The sequence below is a fragment of the Micropterus dolomieu genome, linkage group LG02 (assembly GCF_021292245.1).
Source record: "Micropterus dolomieu isolate WLL.071019.BEF.003 ecotype Adirondacks linkage group LG02, ASM2129224v1, whole genome shotgun sequence".
In the NCBI taxonomy this organism is placed as follows: Eukaryota; Metazoa; Chordata; class Actinopteri; order Centrarchiformes; family Centrarchidae; genus Micropterus; species Micropterus dolomieu.
The window spans coordinates 10,007,942-10,024,044 of NC_060151.1; the positions used below are offsets into that span (position 1 = coordinate 10,007,942).

The following is a 16,103-nucleotide window of genomic DNA, read 5'->3' on the forward strand; positions in this document are numbered from 1 at the left end:
GTCTGTGTGACTAGCGCTACCAGGGCACCTACCGATCTACTGCGCATGTGGAACATGTCCACCAAGCTGACTCCAGAAGGTAGTTTAAACAGAAGTAGTCCTAGTCCGCGGGGTCTGCAGCTGTACGTGTCCGTGTTCGCTCCCGAGGAATATTCAAGGCTTTACTCAGCACAGCTCCATCATTTAAACAGCTCCAAAACCTCCATGCGTCAGATATTCTGTATTTAACACATGTAGAAACATTTACAAGCAGACTGCCTACAGTTTGGAGGTATATACTTATCATTGGTGACTACACTTGCATGGCACTGTCATCTACAAGGCTTTCCAAATTTGACTCTCATTTATCATTCACTCATGCTCTCACACACCAATGGCAGCAAACTATCCTGCCCAAGGACAATTTGTCATGTGGACTGGAGGAACTGTGGATCCAACCAACAACACTGTGATTGATGGACTACTCGCTCAATCTCCTGAGCCACAGCCGCCCCAAGTCTGCAATGGACTTATAGTATGTTGCACAGGCAATATAATAATAATAGTTTGTGGTGTCAAGATAAAATATGACAGAGATTCGGAGTGACAATGGCCAATAAAACAATCAAACAGATGCACTGAGATTTTCCCCTCAAATTTACGCTTATTCATTTAGCTGACGCTTTTATCATAAGCGTCTTACATATGCTATTTATATCAGGGGTCACATGCCTCTGGAACAACTAGGGGTTAAGTGTCTTGCTCAGGGATATGTCCATTCCACCTTCTAAACCTCTAAGTGGTGATCTGATCTCATTCTAGTGATGTATGTAGACTCCATAAGGGTTGAATCAAAACTAAAGGTGAAATACAAGGGCTCTTTGATATAAGCAAGCTTCCATCTAAAATGCTGGTAGATTTGTTACTGTCTGTCATATGTTTGCTTGTGCTACTTGTTCACATTTAAGAACTCATTCAGAGAGTTTCCTCTAACTTTGGTACCAACCCCTTTTTGTATGTATATCAAAATTGACACTTTAAATTTACTGGTATTTGTGTGTCAATTTCCCATTTTTGTTATGGCCAAAAAGATCAACAATTTCAAATGAGTCATAAAATTGGAGAACAATGTCATGTCCTCTGTTCCAGGATATGAACATACCTACATACAGGACAGCTTAGGCCCACAGGTTTAGAAAAGAGGACTCGTCACCAAAGGGTTGATGATAGGAATCTTGAACACAGATGGTATGAGAAGGAAAGTGTGTATCTGAAATCTATGACAGTTCTGTGGAGCAATTATTAAGGTCAGGATGAAATGATAAATCCACACACACAAACACATGCACACACAGCCATACACACAGTCGTCTTGAGAGGAATACCAGATGACGGACCATGACACACTCAGCACAACGTCATCAGGAAGCAACACTGTAAACAGGAATGACTGGGAGGAGGCTCAGCCACAGAAGAATTTTTAGATTGAACTCCACAAATACACCTGTAATCCTGCCCCCTCCTCCCTTTCAAATTCTATTTCCCTTTCTATTTCTGTCAAGTGATGAATCTCAACTCTTCTTGTCTGTCTGTCTGACACACAGTCCCCCTATACCCCCTCACATGCTCAACTCTCTCACCTTCTCCTTTTCACTTCCTTTGCACTCTAGGCTGTTAGACACATGTATAACACTGCAATACAGAATAGGCACCTAAACCATGTTTTTTTTTTAACAACAACAAAAAAATTTAATACGGTTTAATGAATAATAAACAAAAATAAAATTAGATTTTTTCAAAATACTACCATCAAAAAGAATAAAACAATCGATTTGTAATGTCAAATGCATTTCCTGTGTTATTTTGTGCTTTCCATTAACTTGAAACTTGAAATCAAACATTAAATAATTAAAACCAGAGTTGATTAAAGTATAAAATCAGCCATGATAACAGCTCTATAATGCTGTACCTATTAGCACAGCAGTGCTTTGAGCTAAATGCTAACATGCTGATTTTTAGCAGGTATACATGGTCACCATTTTGGTTTAAAGTAGCATGTAACAGCAACAAACTGAAAATTTGACCTGATGATGTAGATGAAAAGTTAAGTCTGAGGGGGATATAATTGTCTAAGTAATTCATCCAATAGTTGTTGAGATATTTCTATCTGGACCAAAGTGGTGGTAGCTAGCTGACAGCCTGTATGTGAAGAAATTGGGTCGGATTTTCCACGAAATCTATTAGCTTACTGATTCTGAAGTCAACAGCGACAGTGCAGCTAACAAAATGGAGTACGCTAACACCAAAAACCGACTGGCTCCCAGCACAACACAGACTCCACCACAAACTCCACGTAAGGATAAAAAACAACACAAAAGTTTTATGTACTGAAGCCCGTCAGGCCAAATGAGAATCAGTTCAGTCTAGCTCACTAACCGTTTTCGTTATCATCCACTAAATTTAGGCAGGCTAGCTAATTCCGACATTTCACGTCAGCTAAATGCAGGCTATCTAACGTTTTAATGTAAAGAGTATGGATTAGTTCAACATATAAATGTTTTATTGTAATGTAGCAGTGGGAGTTTACCTGAGTTTTCCAGCATTTTCTGTGATTCCATCTCAGGTTTATCGGCCTCTGTTTTGGGAACTCGAACTGCGTTGGTGACGACACTATGGGAACGCCTCTGGGCGTGGCAGGGCTGAACTATGAGGGGTGAGTCCGGAGTGACTCGCACGATCTGGCTCTGAGGAGCTAGATGTGCTTAGCATGGAGAATGACTTCGGGGAAACGGAACGTCATCAGCCCTCGCCAGGACACGAGGAGTTGTTAGAAGTGGTGACGCGGGCTGTGGCCAAGCTGCACATGATGGCTGTCTTGTAGCCATCTACTACTGCGCACAGTAGTAGATGGCTACAGGCTGCAGTTCCAGATTCTGCGGGATGGTCGGGACTGCAGTACACGCAGAACAGAGCCAGGTGTTGGGACAGGAAGTCCGCACTCTGCTAAAGAAAGGGGCCATAGAACTCATTTCCCCGCCGGTCAGAGAAGCCGGCTTCTACAGCCGATCCTTCCTGGCTCCCAAGAAGGACGGAGGATTGCGTCCGATTTTGGATCTGCAATCCCTGAACCAATCTCTGAGGAGATTCAGGTTCAGGATGCTTACCATCCCCGCCATCATCAGTCACATCCAATCCGAGGATTGGTTTGTCACGATAGATCTGCAAGACGCTTATTTCCACATCTCCATCCGTCCCTCTCACAGGAAGTGATCCGTTCCGTCTGATACGGGTTACGAGCAGGTGCCTTCGTTCCCTGTCTGTATGGAGGAAATCTTGGTTCCTGTCCCAAGGTCCCGTGTTGGGAGCGATCTGTCGCCGAACAATTATTTCAACAGACGCCTCACTCACGGGATGGGGCGCGGTCATGGACGGCCGCTTTGCAAGAGGCTCCTGGGATGAGCATCATTTCTCTTGGCACATAAATTACCTGGAAATGTTGGCGGTTTTCAGAGCTCTGAGGAGTTTTCTGCCTGCCCTCTGCGGTCGCCTCATCCTTGTCAGAACCGACAATACGGCAGTGGTGGCCTATTTGAATCACCACGGGGGTCTGCGCCCATTATACAAACTGGCACATCAGATCCTCCTGTGGTCCCAGCAGAGACTGCTGTCCCTCAGAGCGATGTACATCCCTGGGACCCAGAATCAAGGAGCAGACCTGCTGTCGAGACAGGGGCTGAGGCCCGGGGAATGGAGACTCCACCCCGAGGTGGTGGAGTTATTATGCGAAGAGTTCGGCCCCATAGACGTGGACTTGTTTGCATCCCGAGAGATGGCACACTGTCCCCTGTGGTTCTCCCTCTTGCCCCCAGCCCCGCTAGGGTTGGATGCCATGGTGCAGACGTGGCTGAGGCTGCGTCTGTATGCGTTTCCCCCAGTCGCTCTGCTCCCGAGGGTTCTGGAGTGGGTCCGCCAGGACGGCGTCAGACTACTACTAGTAGCCCCGTTTTGGCCGGCACGAGTGTGGTTCTCGGACTTAATATCGCTCCTCGAGGGCCCGCCCTGGCAGGTCCCTCTGAGGAGAGACCTGCTGTCCCAGGCGGAGGGCAGCTATGGGTCTGGCCCCTGAGTGGGTGCAGTTCCTAGAGGCGGGCCTGACGACAGGAGCAGTCGAGACGCTGCTCAGCTCCAGAGCCCCGTCCACACTCAAAGTGTATGTGGCTGCCATTGCAGCATTCCACGCCCCTCTGAGTGATTGGCCCTTGGGGAGGCTTCCACTGGTCGTGCGCTTCCTCCGTGGAGCCCGGAGGATGAGACCCGTGATTGACGACACACCTCACCCTGCCTGGAGTGCCTTGCTTCATAGAAAGGGCTAATGTGTCCTATGTGCCGGCGTGCTTATATACCCCCTCCGGTTACGCCGTCACACACTACCGTTCTAGTAACACCAATAGGATTGGAGTAGTTTCATTCATAGTTCAGCCCTGCCACGCCCAGAGGCGTTCCCATAGTGTCGTCACCGAAACAGTGTCTCGTTCCCCTTCTCGGGGAACAAGGGTTACATACGTAACCCGAGACGTTCACTTGCACACGCTTGGGATGGTAGTGGTTGCAACCTGAAACATCACCGCTGAAGGCCGCTGAAAACTACACACGGTCCATTTAATGCATTTGCAAACATCTTTTTTTCTGACTGTGTGTGCTGTTCATCCTTCAAAGTTTGCACGGATGCTTGCATTTTGAATCTTTTCCTGCAATGTGGCCTTTGAAATTGAGTGACTAGCCAACAAGTGTTCTCTTTGCATATAGATGTGGCTTATGATTGACGAGTTGGCACATGTATGTTTGAAAATAAAGGATCAGACTCGTGCACACTTCAATGACAGCATTAAATTCACTGTTTGTGTTTTTGTTTGAAGATAAAAGTCGAGGCTGTCAGAGTGAAAACAAATTAAAGTGTGAGTCCTGCTTTAACAGGACAAAGGTAATTCATAAGTACAAGCAGCACTGGCAATATTAATTACACAATTATTTACAGTACAGTCGGCCTATGTGGTGTTCATGAGAGTATTCTCAGTACAGTAGCGAGCAGGGAAGTCCCCTGTGAACCAGGATAGGGAGGGGAGGCTGGCAGAGGAATGCTGCTGTATTCAGCTCTCAGAGCTGAACAAAACCAGGCATTCCTCATGGAGGTGTTTATACTCTGCAGCGTGGTGTGGTCCATCCTCACTGGGTCTGTTAGTGTCTTCATAATGTAATCGTCAGCAGCATGCTCATCCAACAGAAATAAAACACATTTAGAAAAGAAATGTTGACACATTGTGAACAGCTTGGTTGGCGCCTGTGTGAAGAAACATAAAACTCCAGATGTGGTTCTTGCCATTTTTGCAAAGAATAAAAAATAAATGAATGAAGAAGTTTGGGGTTACAATGTTTCCTTTGAAGATTGAGAGTCTTTTCTTCATCCATTTTGAAACTGAAATTGAGTTAATCCATTTTGTTAACTCGTAGCTCATAAAGACCTCATTGAATGGTAGATATGTCAATATTTTTGTAAAGATCTCCCAGTTTTCTTGCGTTGTGGTGATCACTGCACATGCCAACATATGAGACCTGTTGTCATGTTTCTTTCCCACAATATACCAATGAGTTTTTACCTTTAGACTTTGTTCTAACATCACATTACGTGACAAGCCTTTGCTAATATTTTGGCTCAGTTTTGACACCAAAAGAAGTCAGTGCTGTCTATAACATAATAATACTGCATAAGTCAGTTTTGCTGTAAGAGGCTATAAGACATTGCATCAGCTCAGTGGTCTAATGCATCATTATTTTGCATGTCCATATGCTTGTGAATAGAAGAATGAGTTGCAGAGGTTTACATATCCCCTTTTCCCTTCACAAAATCTATGTTTAGTGCACCGCTTAGAACCTGATGGTACAGACATGTGGGATTGACCATGACCTTAGATGCACCAAGAGTAGAGGCCTATTTGTGTATAGGATGCAGCCTGAAACAATCCATATCAGCTGTGAGAGTTAGATGACTGTAAATTAGACTCACTTGCAATAGTGGGGCTACAAACTTCAGAGGGACTGCTGCTGGCTCTGGTCCAAAGGCACTCTGAGAGAAACTGACTGACTATGTGTGTTCTCCTCTCTCAAACATGTACCCCCACCTGGATTTGCTATGGCTTTTTTCTGGGTTTCAGTCTATTTTGTGTGTCTCTCTGTCCGTCTGACTTTCCTTTTCTATACCTCTCTACCTCTAGCTCTCTCTCTCCAGCCTTGTTTCAATAGAGTGCATTCCAACAATTCTTTACTGTCAGTCTCTCGCTCTCTCCCTCATTCAGACCCATTCGTTAGCTGCTGTTGACAGGTCCTGGCTGAGACATGCCGCCTTAACTGTGCTCAGTCCTGCCAGGATAAAAAAATAAATAAAATGCAACTGAGGCATATATAATAATAATAATAATAATAATAATAGAGACCATTGTATTATCGCCGCGGTAGTGCTATAATTCAGTATTTAGTTTTTGCCTCATGCCTTTGCTGAGTAGTAATAAATCAGCCACTGGTCTCTGCACCTGAATCTGGCCACATTCCTCCTTCTGAAATTGGGAAACTTGAGAGCTGGGGTGAGTGGTCATACTCCAGGCTCGAGGGGCCAACTAATGACCTCCTATTAGACCATTTGGTCTACATGATCCTCTATTATCTCAGAGACACGTGCTGGAGAGAGTCAATCCCTACGACTAATCGAGGGTCAACTGTCTCCCCGCTAAACTCTGATGCATGTGACAGCAGCCAAAGGTGCACCTCTGCACACAAACCCATAGACCCTATTTACAACACAAATACAGTAGATTCATACTTTTCATCTAGAAAAGTTGACCGTGGTGGCGCAACTATGCGATGACTGCGTCAAATTAACCACTGAAGCTTTTTAGCAAATGACGGAAGAACGCATGAAATCAAATGCCATCATTGTTCAATAGGAGATTAGTTCAGGGTGCTCTGACCTTCTCCGGATCTTCTGAAAAGCTCTTAAATATTTGAGCAAGTGCTGTCATTTCTCTCTCAATTGTTGAGCATATAGAGGGTCCTCTGTCCTCCGAAATTGGTTGTCAGCTCGGGACAGTATGCGTGTGTGTGTGTGAGCCAATATTTGAGGGGGTGTGATCTGTTCCACACAAGAGTGCTTTTAACATGTGCGAATGCTCTTCATGTGCAACTTCCTTAAGTCTGTGTATTTGTGTTACGTGTGTGTGTGTGTGTGTGTGCACGTGTAAGAATTTAACTTCCGTAAGATGCACGTATGACGCTAGAATGTGTGCTTTTACACACACACATACATTACTGAGCATACACAGTATTTTTATGAATGTTTCTTATTAAGTTGTCGCTCCTGTGGAAAATGATGGATGTCTTCTCTCAGTGGGATTGTGGTGAGATGATACATTCGCAGGTGTGAGTTTGGTGTTTGAGAGAGAGCTATAGTGTGATATGAATGCAGGTCCCGGTGGGAAAATCCCTACCTCTAGTCAAGAACCTGCCCCCCCACCCCACCTCCTCATCCTCCTCTTCCTTCTCCTCCTCCTTTTCCCTTTCTCCTTGGAAACCAAACCAGTGCACGCTCATGTTTTCGGAGCCACAACCTGAGCATAAAATAAAATGTGTTTTGACGTGTAGGGTCATTAAATGGGCAAACACTGATAGCTTCATAGCAAGTTAATTTTAGTTGTCTTTTCCAAAGTTAAACTTAGCTTGCGATATAGTGATGGAGATCAAGTCCACATTTAACTCATCATGGTCATGTCTACAAGCCAGACTGAAGAAATAGTCCACTAGTATAAACAAGTAAATGTTTTAAAAATTATAGATGAGTAGCTTTGGACTTTTAGATAGAAAACAAAGAAATCTACTTACACAATAAGATCTATCATGCGGTTTGATCATTTCACTTCACATCACCACTGTTTCCTTAGTGTTGTATTGCGCTGGTATCCTAAGTGACAATCCCAATTGTTACTACCAATGGCCTTGGCCAAACGTGCGAATATGAAACGGAGTGTAAATATAGCTCCATAGCTCATGCTGTTTCCTCCATTGACTCTTGTTAGAAAAACAATGGCATCCTATTATTCACCGGACCATGATTGAACTGGAAGAAAAGACTTAACTAACTGTGGGGACATTGTTCATAGCTACAGTGGTGTTTGAGAAAAATGTGAGGACCTGTCTAAAGCGCCTTCAGTTAGAAACAATGTATGAATTAAATGAGCAGTTTTGTTCTTTTACGCTTCACCTTTCAAATGTTGTTTTTTTTCCATGATGAAAAGTCTCTTGCTCTTTTCTCCCTGTCACGTATTATTATTGTTATTATGGGTGCTCGAGGTTGGCTGGCTCACACACTATTTCTGGGGCCTGGGTCGTCTGAGTTTGAAACATGCCGAGTCACCGTCAGGCATTGTTCAAAAATGTTCCCTAAACATGAGCGACCGTCAAAGGTCAGGACTCTGAGAATAACTCCTGTGATATTTAGAAACACCTTTTGTTTCCTGATCGCCCAGCTAGCTGTGATGCTGAAGTAACAAGAGGAGTCAGTCGGCATGGCAACTATCCTGTGACCTCTCCGGCAACAGTAGCTGCATAAAGGTCTGTTATGCAATAGGCTGAATTTAGGGTCATGGGCTATTCATAAATGTTGACTTTGCTTAAAGCATCTCTTGTTTTACATACATTTCATGAATTGAAACAGTGAATACAAGGTGATCACACAGGTTTAACTTTTAAGTGAAAAGTCACATGGGCTACGTCCAGACTGCAGGCCAAAGGGACCTAAATCAGATTTTTTTGTGATCAGATTTGACTCAGATTTGATTTCATGACAGTGTGGACAGACCATGTCACATGGAATCTGATCTTTTACAATTTGGATTTGGGCCACTTTAATATGTGTTAAAATCAGATACAGTCCAGACAGTCACATCAGAAATCATGCAGCCCTGACGTCACCCTAGTGAGATCGTTCTCACAATTTTGCGCTAACAAGAGCCGCACCAGAGCACACCTCAGTACTGAAGTAGCAACAATCACTCCTCAAAAAGACATAATTAAATATTTGGCTCACTTTCACCTCATCCTCTTTATTGTTTGCTCTCAAATTCCCTTTTTCCACCTGAAATCAACTTGAAAATAAAACTGTAGAAGTTAACCTCTCCGGCCTCCATGTTTACTGTTGATAGTATGCTTGCGAGTGATGTCGTACTATTCTTTGACGTGGCCAAATGTCTTACTCACACAGCAATGTTTCTCACTGTCTATAAATATTATTATTATTATTATTATGACTTAGAAAAAGTTCGAAGTGGCCATGGCAAGTCTGGAAAGTATAAAATGGATGTGTTGTGTACTCATAAACAGTGGTGGAAGGAGTATTCAGATCGTGAGTGTTCAGATACCACAATGGGAAAGTTCTCAATTACAAGTGCTGCACTCAAAATCTTACTCAGGTAAAGGTTCATAAATGTCCTTAAGTAATTAAAAGTAAAAGTAGTAGTAGTAAAAAATTATATTAGATTATTGGTTTATTAATACAGGATTAATGCATGTTTAAGTAGCATTTTACTGTTGTAGTTTGTCAAACTGGAGTAAATTTAAACTACTTTGTATACTGTTGGATAGATTAATACAGGCACCACATTTCATAACCTGATCATATATTTTGTATATATAATCTTAATCTAAATTTAACCTGTTAAATAAATGTATTGGAGCAAAACAATATCTCCCTCTGAAATGTAGTGGAGTATAAATACTCAAGTAAAGTACCTCAAAGCTGTACTTAAGTACAATACTAGAGCAAAGCACTTAAGTATTACTTTATGCCCACTGCTCATAAACACTCACAGTAGGTTAATATTTGTATCCCTCAGAGTTACTAACACTTCTAACCATTTCATGAGGCAGAAACAGAATCAACAGACCAACCCACGGGAGTTGGCCCTGCCTCAGGAATATCTGCATAAATTATTGTCGACAGAGGAGATATTGCTCAGAGAGGCTGGTGTGAGGCTTTGTGGACTAACGATTATCACCCATTCTTCAGGCAGGGGGCGGGAGAGAGATACTGACCAACAGCAGACTCTTGGAAATCTGCTCTTCCCCTCGCCACCACCACCACCATCATCACCGCTGCGTAATCAGGCAGGTCCAGGGCTGAGGCGCACCGAGCTCTGCTTATTGATAAGACTCCTTGGAAGAAGAGGACCGCAAACTACCGTGCTGACCTGCGACGTTAGTTGCGACGCGTCACGGTTAAAGAGACCCTTGACCACTGGAAAAAAGAGAAGCCAACTGGATTTTTAATTTGTTGTATTTTAAAGAAATCGGAACATCATCGGAATAATTTCAACTTCACTTACTTTCTGAGCACCCTGGATAGTTTTGTCTTGAGAAGTGTGGACCTGTATTGCGTGGAAATGTCAAGTCTTTTGTTAATTAAATGTTCTGTTGTCCACTTGGGCAAGGTGTAGTAGAGAAGACTGAGCATCTCGTTGAAGAGTGCCTGACTTAAAACTTGGAGGTTTATTGTTCAGCCAGCACTGCGGAGCTTTTCTTTTTCACGAGGGGGACTTAAAAGTTCTTGTTCTTCGGATATCTCTGCTGGAGAGACGACAGTGTGGACAGTCTACGCGCGCGAAGTTCCGCAGGGCGAGCCGCTGTCCCCTCGCGCGCACTGCTCCGGAGAGAGGGACTCTCGCGCTTCCATAAATGCCCGGTCCGTCGAAGAGGCTCGAGGCTGGGCAGCAAGATGAGCTCGTGGGTACAGCTGCTGCTCGTGTTGCTGGCGGCGTGTCTGCGGTTTGGCGTAGCCGAGGTGAGTTTGCATCAATCACAGTTTGACAAAGTTCAGGAGATGGTTCACCTTTACTGGAAGTAGGCACCAAATATAGCAAAACGTGGAGTAGCCGAAGTTTTATTGAACATTTCACAGGATGTAAAATAGGATAAAAGTTTTCTAGCCAATAGAAACTTACTATTACATTAAGTAAATTCATTTTATATAATTTATTATATAGCTAGTGGTTATTAATAACCACTGCAGCAACTTTTTCCTAAGAATGTTATGATAAAATACTAATAAATGTCAAATGTTATTACACATAACTCTGTTGTATTTTATTCTGCTTTAAACCCAAATTAATGAGTAATACTGTCAAGAGCATAAACACTACAGACAAACATGATCACATCCAGGTGTTTTTTTAAAAAAAACAAACAAAATAAACTTTGTGCACCTGCTTCCTCTCATGACAAAATCCAGTCTTGCCCTTATAGCTTCTGAGAGGGATGGGATCCTTACAGAAAATAACTGTTATTCCTCCCATTAACTGGCCTTATGAATGGATGCCTAGGGGCACACACACACACACACACACACACACACACACACACACACACACACACACACACACTCTGTGGGTGATGAGCTGATGAGCCAAGAAACAGTGGCTGCCATGATAGGCTCTTTTGCAGTTGGATGCTGCATGTGGTTAGGTGGAGGATTCATGGATGCTGTTCCAGATGTTGTGCGAGGCCATAAATCAGTCTGTGTGCACCATCATACTGTAATATCATGCTGTAGCAATGCCACATGTCAGTAACAGTAGGCGACCAGAAGAAACCACAGTGTCAGTGACACTTTTTTAAATACCTTTGAAGCCCTAATGAAATGTATGTGGGAGATGACACAGAATGTGTGTTGTGGTGTGACATATTTGTAAAGCAAAATGTAAATCATCTGTCTTGCTGAATGATGGACGTCTAAAAAACACGTCCATTACTGATATTTAAATGGAGTGCAGAATATCAAGACACTTTCAGCTAAAAATGTTGGCTTTTAAAGTTTGGGAAAGGGATATTGCCATGTAGACGCAAATGATGCACTTATTGCAGCTGATTCGACCTCCACTGACCCACTTCCCATTCCAATACACATCTGTCACAAATACACAAATGTCCTTTAAGACCTGTGAAACAGAACAGACCGTGTGATATATGGATGTAGGATAGATGGGTAAAGTCTGACCGTCTGCTGAGGTCAAACAGGAAGACAAAACTTAACTCAGGGTCTTTAGGTCAAGTGAGGCTTGACAATAACTGACATTTTCTTCATTTACAAAAACATCTTGGCCTTTTTTGCTTAAACAAAGTTTATAGACGTTCAGATGCACATTGAATCTGATGTTATCTGTATTTCTGCCTCTGTTCTGATTTCATCTATGTTTCTGACCCTGGCAATTCACCTCCATAAACTGCCAGTGTCAGTCACTTGTAAAACTAAATGGGTACAAAACACACACAATTAACAAGTCAGTCATGGGAAGTGGAGATTTAAACAAGTCAACAAAGAGGGCACAACCATTTGTGAGTTTGCCTTATTTCATCCATCAGATGGAGGTGGTTTGCTCCCAGGAATGAGCAACTGTCGGGAACTATTACCTGTCAATTAAAGTAAAAACAATATAAGAGAAGGGAAAGAATACAAACACGTCATTTCTGCAGGATTTGAACTGTGAATAAAACCTCCAGCTTCTTATCAAGATCCGCTGCTGCAAGTGGTTTCATTCCTCCCTTCATTCACTAAAAACATACAATTTAGTGTATGCATGTAGTCTACCTACTACTCTACTCACCATGGTTTCTTCATATAAAGGTACATTTAGGGTGAAACCTGTTTATGATGGATGACTTTAAATTCCTGTCATCAACCTGCCTTTTTGTTTTACGGCCTCTGTAGGCACCACATGTAAAAGAAAACTCAAATTTGACAGGCCAAGTGTTTTACAGGCAGAAAGTGGCAAAGGCTTTGAGGTATACAACCAGGAATTCCCCATGTCTAATCTTAAAGTTATAGTATGGCAGCTGTAAAATGCAGGAGTCTGTAAGTGAGGTTCAGCCACGTCTCTTATAAAAAGAAAGTGATCCCGACAGGATGGGTTGGGTTTTTAAAACACCTCTAGTCTTGAGAGTGTATAAAAATGTAAAAGTCTGCTAATATATTAAGTGCTACCTATAATGAGTGTATGCTTTCAACTATGGACTACCAAAGCCGCAATCGAACCCAAACTCATCATTATCCTTAATTAAACCAGGCACCTTTCCCACTTAGAGGTAAATTACAACAACGGAATTAATTTTAGTGTGTGAGCATTGCTCACGTGTAGGCATACTTTCAGTGACTAAATTTGAAACCTCACACGTGCGCTGTAGCTGTTGCTGTTGTGCAGGCAGCAAACTTGACCCCCTAATTACGTACGATTAGACGTTCCCTCTCCTCCCCTGACCACTGCAGCCGCTGCCTGTACCTGGCATTCCTCAATATGTCCAATAGTGCCTTCAGGGGATAGGAAGCTTGCCTCAGGTGATAATGCTGGATTCTGTCAAAATTAGTACAAAGGACAACCTAAACTTTCATGATACGAACAACAACACAGGGAGCAGTTTTGTTATACAAGACAGTTTCTAAGAAGAAGTTAGACTGAAAGTCTTCTGTGTTGCTGTCTCTTTCAAAATGAGTAGGGTGCTTCTGTACCTGTTAAGATGCACATAGCCTCTTTACAGCAAGGACTACATCAGGCTCACTGATATCTACCTTTCATGCTCTTGTATCTAAGTACAGATCATATAAATTCCCCTGTAAGCGGCTATTTTATTGTCTTGATATATTGAACGTATCATAACCTTTGTCCCATAGTTGCAGGTTGAACATTATCAGCATATGTTTACATATTTTGAAACTGTTTACATCTGTTTTGTTTATCAGAACCAAAGTGTTTATTCAGTATTTCCTGCTAAGACACAAATCGTCATGACAGCAGGCACCAGTGCGAACAAAAGGCACACGTCCTATAATTAACATCAGACACAATTAGAGGAGCAGGCAGATTTGCTCCGTTGGCGAAGGGAAGAAATCATCATGATGACTCCTCAGGGGCATCGGCAGCTCCGCAACAGAGATGTAAGTGTAATACAGAAGGCATTTCCCTGCTGTATAATTTGACTCTCTGAAAAGCCAACCAACAATGGAGGAAAGTCAATGGCGTATAGTAGGGGCAGGATGAGAATAGATGTCCATGCATGGATGGCTGCTTCCTTTGGCCAAAACCTGCTTCCCGTAGGGATTAATTATGTTCTCCACTACTAATGGAATCTCACACACAGTTGTGTTCACCGGACTGGATTTGCACTATAAAATCTATCTGTATTTAAAGAAAATTTCACATATTGTATATTTCCAAAAGCGTGTGTATGATTATTACAGAGATTGTGCTTATCGATGGACTAGCCAGACCCCATTTGCCCCTTTGAGATCATCTTGGTTCCATCTCACCGTGAGCTGGCAAAGCAAATGAAGCACATCCACAGCATTTAAGCCAATGTGAGGAAGTGTCTCGACCCATGTCTGATCCCTGTCCATTTTAACCCGTCTTTTATTCATCTATTATCCCTCTTTTTTTCAAATGCACCTCCCTTCTCTCCTCTTCTCTCTATCACTCCTTCCCCCACTTCCTGACTCCTTCCTGACTCCTTTGACCCCTAAATGTTAGCAGATGAGAAGACACAAGGCCAATAGTCATTCACCCTGTTCTTAGTGACTATTGTGTGTCTGCTTAATACCCCCCACCTCCCCACTCGCCACCCCCACCCCCACGCCTCAGCTGTCTTATCCATTAAAGACTAGGGGGGTTAAACCCACAGTCAATCCATAGAATCACTTGGTGTGGTGGTATGGAAATATTTGGTCAAATGCATGTTTTGTAAGGATAAGGCTAATGTTATCTTGTGTTTTTTTATGATCAAATCCAAAGAAAAACAAACCCAGAAATTAATTTTCCTACCAGCAAGTATTTCCTGTGGAGACACGACCTGATATTGTTCATGCCTCCATGCTATAAAAATCCATTGTCTTCTAAAAGCACATGAAAGAGCCACCTTTGAGTGATATATGCCTTCACTGTGAGTCGGAATTTGAGGAGAGCATTACAAACTTAGATTTAGTTATTATGTTAGTCGTTGTATTAAAAGACCTGTCAATTTGAGAGTGATAGCAAGATCAAGTTTCCAATCGTGGGTTTTCGCCCTTGATAGAAAAAGATTCCATTTTGTTTACATTTTGATCTGCTATTGGGACTCAGTCAAGCAGATTGAAACACTTGTGAAATGTGACGGGCTGCAGTTTTACTCTGTTTCCTCAGAGGAATTGTTTGGAAAACTGTGTAATGCCTAAAGCAGGATGGATACAGGATGGGAAACTCTCAAATAGCTATTCTTCTAGTCATGTGCACTGCTGAAAAAATGTCTAGATGGATACGTGCCTTTTCCCTTTTTCCCATAATCATGTTTTCAGACGGTCCAGAGGTATGTATCCTATACGTTTGGTCTCTTTTATTTATACATATATATATATATTCTTGTGTGTTTCAGGGGGACCCTCTGCCTGCAGCCCTGGTGGAGCTGGTTAGAAACAGCCCCATCTCCTCCATAGAGGACCTTCAGCTGCTGCTGCTCACTGACTCCGTAGGTAAAGGCCAGCGCTTTCTTATATTACAATTGATACAGCACTTACGATGAAACCACACTCAGTATTGGGGGTGTTATTATGAATCCTAACACAGTTGTCTGTCCACATTACCCTAAACTTAAACAATTTTTAATCTTATATCTAAATCCAATTTTTTATTTTATGTCTAAACCCAACCATCTAGTTTGGCTGACCAATAACAGTGCAGTGAATTGTCACATTAAAATAAATACAGCTTAAAACCAAAGCAGGAATTTTATGTATTATTACCTTAGTTTCCATTTTGCTGCTTGGGTTAACAAAGTGGTACAACCATTTGGTCGTATGAGATCCTTTCAAATTCACTAAGTGATGCATAAATAAATAAAATGTGTTTGGGCAATGAAAAGATGACCTGACAACTAACATGACAACAATAAGTGGCTACTTTTCTACCCTAACTGCGACTAGTAAACATCACCGGTAATAAACTCAGACAAAACAAATTGAGAAACAAGGAGCAGGGAGAAAACACGTGCACACATATACACACACACAC

At 42.5% G+C, this 16,103-nt stretch overlaps 1 protein-coding gene across 2 annotated transcripts in view; it reads left to right on the forward strand.

Moving 5' to 3' along the window:
* Positions 1-10,087: 10,087 nt before the first annotated feature.
* The window catches only part of pdgfbb (platelet-derived growth factor beta polypeptide b), a 13,076-nt gene continuing 7,060 nt past the window's right edge, over positions 10,088-16,103 (forward strand). Inside the window, exons 1-2 of one of the 2 annotated variants that reach the window (XM_046073825.1) lie at positions 10,088-10,858; positions 15,469-15,565. In XM_046073825.1, the coding sequence (XP_045929781.1) occupies positions 10,793-10,858; positions 15,469-15,565 (163 nt within the window). In that variant the 5' untranslated portion in view covers positions 10,088-10,792. Of the gene's footprint in view, positions 10,859-15,468; positions 15,566-16,103 lie in introns of those variants that run through there. The other variant, XM_046073834.1, reaches the window with a different exon arrangement.